This window comes from Cheilinus undulatus, linkage group 5, assembly GCF_018320785.1.
Source record: "Cheilinus undulatus linkage group 5, ASM1832078v1, whole genome shotgun sequence".
In the NCBI taxonomy this organism is placed as follows: domain Eukaryota; kingdom Metazoa; phylum Chordata; class Actinopteri; order Labriformes; family Labridae; genus Cheilinus; species Cheilinus undulatus.
The window spans coordinates 22444851-22456643 of record NC_054869.1 but is presented as its reverse complement, the minus strand read 5'-3'; the positions used below and the strand labels follow the sequence as shown (position 1 = coordinate 22456643).

Here is an 11793-nt window from a genome sequence, read left to right as displayed (position 1 = left end):
CAGGGGTTCATTTTCTAAGGGTAGAGACCAAAGTGGAACATCGTTATCTGTTGATCATCCCTACTTTATTTTCCACCCAAAATGAGAATCAACGATGGAGATGGAGATGGAGAGTCAGAGTTAGAGAAAGTGGTGAGTAAGAATCAACCCACTGGAGCTCATTTCTTAATAACCATTTAGCGCCTGAGAAGGCTTAGATTCAAATGTGTGCTTTCCACGTGATTCATATTTGACCTGAAGCCAAATTGATATGAATATGAATGTATTTGCACATATGCATAATCATTTGATCATTGGCACAGCCTGCGACAAGACCATGTAAGGGCAGTTGGGTGAGGTTTGACCTGGAAATCAGAAGTTTACGCAACAGCTATTTTTGTTTTTATTTTTTACTTCTAATTATTGGAGGATGATTCCTTTAAGTAAATGTAAGCTTTCATTGGACAAGTCAAAGTGAAGAAGACAAGGTAAACATATTCAAATGTGGTCATAGATTGTGACTGGGCCTACTACTACTATTCCTACTACATCTACTACTGCTTCTACTGTTTATGAGGCACTCTTTGTAAAGGAGTTATTCATGGTTATTTATAAATTATTTATAAAACTGATAAACAGATCAGGAATGTTCCTGCTTATTGGATAGTTGAAAGCCTTTAACAGGAGGAAGTTTTGTGTTACCAAGGTTTTTTTAATTTCGTGTGTTGATCTTTAGGATTTTAATAATAAGATTATAAATATTTATAAATTATGATTCTTATATTATGAATGGCTTTGTGAACTATTTGTATGGCTTATTTATTAAACTTAAGGCAATATTTGGAATCTCTAAAGTCCTTGATACCTGTCATTAATGAAGATAAAGGACAAGGAAATCATAATGGTGACATAATCATTTTTCTATCTCTGCTAACTCTATTGCAGGGGTTCTCAAACTTTTCAGCCTGACACTCCCAAAATATGGGTGCCAGAGAACGGGGCCCCCCACTATACCAGAGGGTGGTTGAAGTATAGTTGAGCACAGGCATGCTCATTCAGAAATAGTCATGTGCAGACTTACATTTTAAGGATTTTTCAAACATGACTTTAATCAGAACATAAATCTCACTAAAAGAACAGGTTTGTTTTTTTTTGCATTTATTAGTTTTTTGCATATTTTTTTTCATAAAATGGGTAAAATATACTATTTGAAATAATCTTTAAATATTCTTTGTAAGGCATCCAGTGACTCACTCTCGTTGTCTTAGGACCTCCAAAGGGGGACTCAACCCTCAGGTTGAGAACCATTTCTCTCAATAACCCTTTTACACCATATATTCAGGCAGATTTTGTTTGCCACAGATGTTAAACATCACTCTGATGCCTGCTCTTGTTAACTTTAAACACAGAAGAACTCAGATGAGTTCTTTCATTCAGTCTAGATATTTACCTTTTATTTTCTGCAACTAACTTATTACAGGCCTGTTTTAGAGCTCACTGACGTTTCTGTCACTGAGAAAAAGACATTAAAACATAAAGCATTAAATGCTTGCTGTTTCTCAGTGAGCCTATTGTCTGCAGTTTATCTCCCAGCAGTCCGCTTCCTAACTATCCACCTCCTTCGCAGCTGTTTGTGAGGCTTTTAATGTACTCATCACTACACAGCTATTCATTCACAAATTTCCAGTCTTCTGACCTTTGAATTTGGCACAGCACCATGTGCTTGGATTGCTGCAGTCAGGGGCGTGGCACAAAACTCAGGGTCCTGTACATATGGATACAGAATGAGAGCTTCCTCCCATCTATTTCCATTCGAACTCCTTCTCACGTGAGGGCTTTATATGCCCCCCCTTTGCCCAGTCTGACGCTCCTGGCTGTAGTACATCCCCCTTCTATTCACTCAGAGCAACACAACCCAGCCGAATCTGGCGATTTGATTCAGATCCGATGCCATGAAATCATAGTTTGCACGGTACAGCCAATTCTCTCCACCACGCGGTCACTCTATGACAACAGATCAATTGTATCATCCTCAGGATAAACTTGGCATCTCGTCAGACTCAAGTTTCCACTTGAGAGCAAACTCTTTACATGAAGGAAAGACTTGCCTCTGTGCACAAACTTTATTGGACCATACTCTGAGCAAAACATCAGCTTCAAAATGCCTAAAGAATTTATGGACGAGTACCAACCGCTGCTTATTAAAGGCATCAAAGAATCAAAGCAACCAACGGTATGTAGATTACGATGAAGCAAGATGGGGTGCAGCTCTTTTTCTGTTTAATGTATGCAGATTTTCTGTGTATCTGTTTCTGTTTTTTATTGCAGTTTCCAAACAAATCACTTCTACTGGCTGTATGTGCGGCTTGTATTGGGGGAACATTTCAGTATGGATACAATGTATCTGTCATCAGTGCACCTACAATGGTAAGAGCATCATTATGAGATCTACAACACTGTGATTCAGTATGAATTAACTTTATAGTGTTTGTGGACAGTGTGTGTCTCGTCTGAAGATGCAGTACATTAATGACAAATATCCAAAATACACACTACTTATCAACTTTGTAGGAATAGTTTATAGCTGTTTTAAGATAACATTGGATATGATTGATGTTATACTGTACAAATAAAGAATGATTCATTGAGGAATACTTGTGTTTTTTTTGTTTTTTGTTTTTTTACATTTTTGATCAGGTTCCATCATTTTGATTTTACCTGCTGGGTTTGATTGTTGTTTTTTCTTTTTCTCTCCAGTATGTTCATAATTTCATCAACCAAACCTGGAGTGAACGGTACCAATCAGCCATCTCTGACCATGTTCTCACCCTGCTGTGGTCCACAATTGTGTCTATGTTCACAGTAGGAGGACTTATTGGAGTAACAATCGGTGGGACCATGTCTATGATATTGGGGAGGTATGGACCGAATAAGACTTAACTCTTTTTTTTTCTTCTTTGTTATTTAAGTAACAAGGCTGTGTTGTATTTTTTGTCTAGGAAAGGGGCACTGTTGTCCAATAATATATTTGCATTAGTGGCTGCTCTGCTGATGGGTCTGAGTTACCCTTTGGGATACTTTGAGTTACTCATTGTTGGACGTCTTTTCTGTGGAATAAACGCAGGTGAATTACTATTACTGTGTATTAAGAATGTATCCCTGCATTGCAATAAAATACAACTTTAATTATATATTTCATTATAAAATATCATCTTATTAAATATTGATTAAATGAGCAACATTTATTTGTGTTGTATTTTTCATAAAGGAATTGGACTTTGTGTCCAACCTCTGTATTTGGGGGAAATAGCTCCAACTTCTCTCCGTGGTGCGATGGGAACTGGGACTTCTATTTTCATCACTGGTGGGATTTTGACAGGACAAGTGATTGGCCTCAAGTAAATTCTGTAAACATATACAGTATATATCTTACCTCATAATCTGTTTTAGCAAGATTCAACATCTCAGTTTGATTTGACAGAGAGCTCCTGGGCAGAGAAGAGCATTGGCATCTCCTGCTTGCTACCACGTGTGTTCCTGCCATCATGCAGCTCCTGTTTCTGCCCTGGTTCCCAGAGAGCCCACGCTACCTGTTCATCGACAAAGGAGATGATGCCAGGTGTAAGAAAGGTAAATTGTTACTTGCTTCTTTTTTCTGTAATATTTTGATTTGATACAGCATCAGTTTGTTTGAACATTTGTGGAGCCTTTTCGTCCCGGCTCAATAGAAAGTCATTCATGTGATTCACACATGGGCTCACAGTCTGGTTATGTGAAAAGAAACAGATTTGATGCTTTAAACCTTCTGATGGTTTTATACGAAAAAAACAGACCCTCTGCTACAATCAGATTAAATGAATGTAGAATGCAGAAAAAAATCTACAATTAACAAGTGAGTCATGTGCTCTTCTTTCTGCAGCTCTGAAGCAGCTGCACGGAGGAGTTGGCTGTATTGGTGAATTGGAAGAAATAGAGAAAGAGAGAAATAATTTTGTAGGTTTCAAAGCAAAGAAACCCTGGGAGCTCTTCACTGATCGTACTATTCGCTGGCAGCTTCTCACCATCTTGCTGCTCAACGCTGCACAGCAGCTGAACGGCATCAATGCTGTATGTAAACGGTGGCATCGCTGTTGTGATTTTTTCACTTCCTCAGAGTCAGAACGTTGAAAGATTTGTTATATTTGTAGTTTGGTCTGCTTACCTGTTTTTCCTGTAGATTTATTTTTATGCAGATTACTTGTTCAAACAAGCTGGTATCCCTGCTGAGAAGATACCATATGTGACCATTGGCACTGGTGCTTGTGAGTGTGTCACGGCTTTAACATGTGTAAGTTTAATTTCACATTTTCTTGGGTGTGCATTCCTTCTGTCAGCCTCTTTCTGTTTTTCTTGATGCTGTAGGAAAAATATAAGTAGGGATAGGTGCACAAAAATAAGGCTTAAATCCATCATAGTGGATTTCTGATGAAAGCCTCAGGCTTTTGATAAAAGTTTGTAACCCTCCTGAAGTTACGAAACATATTAAATATAACTCAGTTGTCCATGCAGAAGTCTATATTAAGAAATCAGAGCAGCTATATAGCCTTTTATATATTGAATGTAATAAATGTAAAAAGAAAAAAATTGTCTAGGAGTATTTGACTGAATCAAATGAGAACATGACCATGAAAGGCCAGAATATCATTCAAAGAAAGTATTTACCCGAGGAGTCATCTTGATCTTGTGACATGCTGTGTGTCTCACAGGGTCTGCTCATTGACCGTCTGGGAAGGAAAGTGCTCATCGCAGGAGGATACACACTGATGAGTGTCTGCTGCGTTTTGATCACACTTACACTCACTTTTCAGGTAAAAGAAAATACTGACTCAACACATATATAAATCACTGTTTTGTAATACTTCCTCTGCCTCTAATAGCATTAAAACACTGAGTGTTAGAATAAGGAAACGAAGTAATGCTTCTCTAGTGCAAAACTCAAAGATAAAAACAAATCTGCAGAGTTTAGTCCATGTAAGGAGATTAGGCTTTCCAGCCAGGAGAGTGGTGAATGAAATAATGTGCATGGAAGGACTGCAATGTGAGCAAGCTCAGGTCTATTGTGTTGAAGAAGAAGCTACTGAGACCGAACCAAAACACATGCATATTGTCAAATGGTGATTATTAACTGTTGTGTGAGGTTTATTATGGCTGTGAGGGAAAATCCAGGCTTGCTTTTCATTAGTGGATACAATTTCATGCTAAATGATGCACAGGAAAAAGATGTATACACCGCCTTGTATACATCATAAATATTTGGGTTGGATGTGAAATCTGTTAGAGAATATGTATAGGATAGGATATAATACATACTTTTTCATTTCAATGTTTATTTTTCTGGGAGTATTCCCATTAATACTGAAATCTCTTTTACACTGGAGTCCAAGGCTAGTGAGAGTAGAACGGCTACACTGAATAAAGAAAACTGTGGCCCTACCTAAAAACATTGCTTCAACTTGTTTCAAGCAACTTCATCGTTCCCATCCTTCCATCCGTTTTCTACACCACTTATCCCACTGGGGGAGCCTATTAGCTGTCATAGGGCCAGAGGCAGGGTATACCCTGGGTTGCATGTATGGGGAGAACATGCAACCCCCCCACAGAAAGGCCCTGACCAGGAAGCCAACCAGGAACCTTTTTGCTGTGAGGCACAGCACTAGCAACTCAGTTAAGCTTATTCAACTCAAGCTAACACGCTGCATTAAGTTAACTTTAGCTTCACCTTAGTTACTTGAGTTCAGTAAACTTAATTCAGTTGATAGCAACAAATCAAAGCATTTTTCTAAGTAGGTCCACAATTTTCATTTTTCAGTGTATGTGCCTCCATAAGACATGTTGTTGCTGGACAGTGAAAGTACAGTGGAGCGTACTAAAGAAGGGATAGTTCTTGTGGTAGTATGATAAGTAAAAAATCTGATAAGCAGGGGAAGAAAATGAGACCAAATGATCCTGACCTTTGACCTATGACCTCCAAAGTCCAATCAGATCACCCTTGAGTCAGAGTGGACATTTTTGTCTGGGCTGATATTGATAAGATTATACGTAGGTTATGAGACCAATAACCAATATTCGGAAATGATACGAATTTACAGTAAAATGAATCATTTCTAAGGGCACAAAAAGCCCAAAAATAAATCTTTAAAAAGAAAAAAACTAGCCTACATATGAATGTGTACGACAGCAATTAAGATGAGTTTTTATCTAGGAAAAATGTACACAAATTACATGTTTGTATTAACCAGTAGTAATGTAGATTTTCAATTTATTATGATTATGACACAAAATATACTAACTGTAACAAAAGAAAAATTGCATTTCAGTAAAACATATTGTACTAATGAATTATAAATTTTAAATTTAAATATAAATAGGTCAAGATTTGGACTGTGGAGAGTGAAAGCAGAGCCAACACACCGGCAGCAGACCCAAAGTATTGCAGTTTTTAATAATCGGATTTTGTCGTCAATCAGTGATACAAATAATCAGCCGCATACCAACTATCGGCTGATAATCAGTGAATCCCTAAGTGTGAAGAAAGGCTGTCCAAAGGTTTTTAAAAATTAAGGTTCACAAGACTTGTGAATGAATGTAAAGCCATATGGACAGACTGACAGACAACCTAAAAATAAAACAATTTAGGCCTCAGCTATAACCGGTGCAGAGGCATGATACATTTAACATAAAGAACAACAGCAAACAAAACTTAGAACAGTCACTAAGATTACCATTGCCCAGCAAAGTTAGATAATGGTTCCTTTATCCTGGTTTTGCAATCTTTGAGAAAAGAAGATGCTCTAGTTTTTGATGGCCCTGTGGCTAAAACCAAAATGAGAAACAAAACATTAGAAGCACTTTTACCAATGGCAGAATGAATTCATAAAATTTCGTACATGATGTGCCCCAAAGAGCTGAAGGTTTCTGAGAATTTAGGAGTCAGTAGTGACCAAAAATAAGGTCATGCCACAAGGCTTTATAAACAAGATTTACTGATGTTGCATAAGAAAGACAAACCCACCTTCTCATAAGTGACATTGTGACCTGGAAACAAAACAGACAAATGACAACACTGTGTGGTACTCTGACATTAAGTAAAGGAATAGTCAGTTACAAATATTGTTGCAGAGGAGAAACAGCATTCATTATTGTAGAAGAAACCTAATTGCATTTCCTTCATAATTTCTTTTTTGATTAGACAGTATTCTGATTAAGCAGAAATTTCTGGCTTCTAGCAAAAGAAATGACAATATTGTAATGTTGGGACAAATTCATCAATCATCTGATGGTTCAAGGAAAAATTCTGCGTTTCACTGTTTAGTCAGGCTAATTATGTGCCCAGTTTTTTCAACTGAGGGCCACATACTGAAAATGATGACTGGGCCACTTTCATCAATCTTACCTTTAGTGTAATAAAGTTGGTATAACCCATCCAGTTTAGGTTAATATATGCTTAGTAGCTGAATATGCGTTAAAACCATCTAAATTATAATTTTCCCTTCATGGCTGACAACACAGATAGCCGATCATTCTTAAGGATTTTAGGGTCGTTAGTTTTCAGAGTGATATGGTTTGTAAGTTGGACCTTTAGATGAAGCTGATAGTGGATACTGTAATACTTGTGTCTTTGTTCATCAGCCTAAAAATAAAACTCTGCATCAGTAACATTTCTACATTAACTATTTATAGATAATTAAAGAAAGATGAACCGCTGGTGACCCTTGTGGGACACTATTTTATATATTTAGGAAACTACAAAGGAGACCATCAACTTGGACACATTGCATTTACCACTCAAGTAATCTTCAAACCTTCTCAGTTTCACTGATTCAAATTTCTTACACAACATTTACAGTTCTGTTTAGAGCATCCTGTTTAATTGAGAGGGACAACTGAGCACTGATTATTAACATAAGTGGGAATAAAGAAGAGGGTATTTCTTTTTGAGCAACAGGATTTTTTATTTAAAAATGTACCATTTGTACATAGAGAAACTATCTAACAAAGAAGTCTTGATACTTTAAGAGCTTTCAGCTGATTTTCATCGCTAAGCCTTTTGCTCATATTGGATTCTTTATCCAGGAAGGCAGCTGATGTTCTCCCCTTACTGAGGGGTGAGGGGGCTTTTACACAACTACTACTACTTTTTGTCCAAACTTTCACTTGTGCCAAGAATTTGTAAGTCAACTGTCTGCTGTAAAAGGTTGTTTTTTTTGCAACAAACTTTTGGGAAAAACGTCAACCCCGTTTTAATTCGGCTGTTTAGTTTTTTTTTTTCATTTTAAGGCACTGATTCTGTTGGCTGTTGATCTACGGACTCAATATGTCAGTTGGGCTGACGAGGCTGTCAAGAGTTCAGGACCTTTTCAGATCCCATGTGCATACAGACAGTCACAAGTCAGACTTCATAGAGCTCATTGGGTTAAATAAACATTTGGAGGGACGTGCTTGAATCTAAAGTGCATCTTAATGCAGATGATACAATAGTCTATTCATTAGCTTGAGTTCAATTTTTGATCTCTTCCAGAGACTGCTTTACAATATCTCATGATGGTATTCAATCCACAAGAGGGGAATCCAGTGAAACAATATTGCCCTTTAAGTATTTGGCAATGGCATGTTATCTTTCAGAGGAAGAATCTGTTGAGGAAACCAAAGGTTGGCCTAGTTTCTACAACAGAAACAGGGTATGTCTTCATTAAGCAGCCAAGAAAACTCACAGGCCAAGTTCTGATCATATTATCCCTGTTGTGCTACCTCTTTTGGCCACAGTAAACTTTTTGTGCTGGTTTCCTGGTCTTTGTTAAGACTGAGAGGCAGCAGCAAATTTTATGTTCTGACCCATGCTAAACTCCCTTCATTTTCCTATCACTCACCAATATTTGTTATGGTTTTACACTGTAGAGACGTCTCCACCAGGTTCCCTGGAGCCATGGTAAACATTTTGGAGCAACATTTTTGTATCCTGCACCCTGGCCATGGAAAGATTTTGGAATCTTACATCAGTTTCCCTCTTTCAAAGTTCAAAGCTCGAATTGAACACTGTGAAAAGTAAAACTGATTAGCTTGATCTTGTCCAGTTCATCTTGTATTCTTTATCAATCTGGGATGTATTTTTTCTATCACTGGGGACTTCTTGATTTACTACAGTTTAAACAAATAAGACATGCAATTTTCAAACACATGACACTAGATAACACTTGTGCTTTCATTTGTTTCCTTCTCACAGGAGGCCAACCCAATCGTTCCATACTTGAGTATGGCGTGTGTGTTTGCTTTTATTTTGAGTTTTGGTCTAGGACCAGGTAAGTTTCTGAATCAGTCACCTCCACATATAGTTTCAGTGACTACTTCATGGCATGATGGTTAAAACAGGGATGTCTTTTGTTGTCTCTTATTCCATGAAGGTGGTGTGACAAACATCTTGACCGCTGAACTGTTTACACAAAGCACACGCCCTGCTGCATATATTATCTCAGGGTCACTCAACTGGTTCAGCTTCTTCTTCATTGGCTTGGCCTTCCCTTTTATTGTGGTAAATACAGATATTTTATCACAACCAGGCGTGGTTTGATGGGGGCACAAATCTTTGAGAGGTGTATTGACTTGTGTTTTGTTCAATTTTCGCAGATCGGACTTAAGCAGTACTGTTTCCTCGTGTTCTTGGTCATCAGTGCCTCAGTGGCCACTTACATTTGCCTGGTTGTTCCTGAAACCAAAAACAAAACATTCCTTGAAATCGAGACCGCATTCCAGTCCAACAACCACAAGAAGGCGAATGGAATGGATGGAGCAGGAGCAGTTTTGTTATCAACTTCTATTTGAAGTACAAGCTGTGACTCAGGGGTCATACATTAATATTTTTATCTTTATATAGAGTTTACTTGTATCACAAAGACCAGTAATATACTTTAGAACATGTAGCATGATAATAAAGGTGCTTTAAGTTATGGACCTTGCTTGAACTTTGGTGTACTGTTTCAGTAATGATTAGGTTTTGTTAAGTCACACATGGATTTACATTTAATTCATCTTAATCTGTAATATTTTCATGAAAATAAATGTTGGTTTGTACAACTTTCATAAAGGATGGTTCTGTCTTTGATAAAAACCCGTTTACATGTCCCATGCAGACTTCTCTATCCAGAGGGTTGCAAGAAGAAAACATAGTATTACAAGTGTTGAGTCCTGCATTCAATATTTATTGAACAACCAAAATATTACAGAGATAAATGAAAGGGCAGCAGTTTGCTTACAGGAGCTAACGGTAACTATTTAAGTCTGAACTCATGTCAAATTAACAACCCTCCAGATCAAACGCACTCATTAAGGCTGTTTGGGTAGAAACAGAAAACCTGTCCCTTAAATATTTGTTTAATGAACCTTATTTCCCTCAGAAAAATAACAGGCAAAGGGCAACTTCATTAAAGTAATCCTGCTGAGTGCTGCTCTCAAGTGTTTGGCTCAAATTCCCAGCTCATAAAGTAAGCTTCCACCTAACTTTTAAATGAGTTATGCAAGCCATAAACGAATTGGAATCAAATGCATTCACTTTTTGTGCCAAAAACTATTTATCTTGCCAATCAAGCAAACGTTCAAATTATGTTTACATTTGAGAGGCAAATGAGCACATACATTCACATTCAGATACTGGTGAATTAGAGTAAAGCAGCATCCAGTCTTTTATTTCCTTCAGGAATGCTGTTCGTCCTTATGTGTCACTAATCCTTGATTTAATTTCTTTTGTATGACAGACTTTTTTTTTATAGAAATGTGACAGGTTTAGTCTGAAGTTGTTCTTTGTCTGCAGCACAGACCACACATGGCCACATTAATCCACAAGGGGAAATGATTAAGCTGTGGACCCCCTGTTAAACATCCCTTCTGTTCTCTCTGCCAGTGTGAATGAACCATCCACACAAAAAATTAACAAGACAGACTAATTTGTACCTTTTGAAAATCTTTTTAAAAGTGCACGGTCCCAGGTTGAGACTCTGTTCACATAAGCAACAATGGTAAAGTTTTCTAATAAGGCTCTGACACACGGTCGCTGCAAACAGCATGACCTGACGTTAAAGCAATAAAACGTCCTGCCTTAAGGAGTTTATCTTTTCAGATGATATTAGTGGTGCACACTCTGTTTGTGTAATAAAATGAACACAGTAAATTGACATGCAGTCAACAAGCATTTTTCATGTTCCTCCAGCAATTCAACTTTCCATATTGTAACTACAAATAAAAAACAATTATATTCATTGTAAGATGACCTGTGAGACTAGTTTACAACTTGTACTATTCCTTACGGCACATGCAGGGTCGACAACATGTTTTTTTGTGACATTAAATGCATTTTTTCACTTAAAATATTTGGAATATTTGAAACATTTGGATTCTTCAGTCACGCTGTCAAACTGCGTGTAATAATTTGAGTAAATCACTACATTTGGCTCAAGACCCCAGAGCTCAGGATTACTTTGGTTTAAGCAGTTAGGGTGCCAAGGCTCAACAGATTCCTTTCAATTTTGGGAGATTTTATTGCAGATATGGAGAAAATAAGATAATTTTTAACAAAAAATGAACAAACTGATCAGTTAAAATCAGGAAGACAAAGTGAGAAATTGAACTGTTTATTGCCGTCCAATTAAGGCCAATCACAGCCCTATCAATATATCATTAACAGCTAACATCTTTTTTAAATGTACCTACATGACAACATCTGTCTCTGTATCTTAATATGCAGAAAAAGATAATGAAGTGAATAACACATATAGTTACTTGAAAACC

General features: G+C 37.3%; 1 protein-coding gene across 2 annotated transcripts; it reads left to right on the top strand.

The window, feature by feature from the left end:
- On the top strand, positions 1–9969 carry slc2a11b (solute carrier family 2 member 11b). 2 transcript variants are annotated; one of them, XM_041788095.1, is made up of 13 exons: positions 1–132; positions 2016–2212; positions 2308–2406; positions 2737–2897; positions 2979–3103; positions 3248–3377; positions 3461–3609; positions 3899–4086; positions 4196–4306; positions 4725–4826; positions 9239–9314; positions 9417–9544; positions 9640–9969. In XM_041788095.1, exons 2-13 carry the CDS (start codon positions 2141–2143, stop codon positions 9832–9834), a joined length of 1536 nt encoding a protein of 511 aa, XP_041644029.1. In that variant the 5' UTR covers positions 1–132; positions 2016–2140; the 3' UTR covers positions 9835–9969. The 2 variants fall into 2 exon arrangements, with proteins under 2 accessions (XP_041644029.1, XP_041644030.1); XM_041788096.1 differs by lacking the exon at positions 2016–2212 and having other exon boundaries at positions 28–132.
- Positions 9970–11793: the final 1824 nt, after the last annotated feature.

Bases quoted from the DNA above. Each gene is read 5' to 3' on its own strand.
- slc2a11b (XM_041788095.1), top strand. From the start codon at position 2,141: ATGCCTAAAGAATTTATGGACGAGTACCAACCGCTGCTTATTAAAGGC. The intron at 3,104-3,247 runs GTGAATTACTAT...TTTTTCATAAAG, and splicing joins TTTCTGTGGAATAAACGCAG to GAATTGGACTTTGTGTCCAA. The intron at 4,087-4,195 runs GTATGTAAACGG...TTTTTCCTGTAG, and splicing joins AGCTGAACGGCATCAATGCT to ATTTATTTTTATGCAGATTA.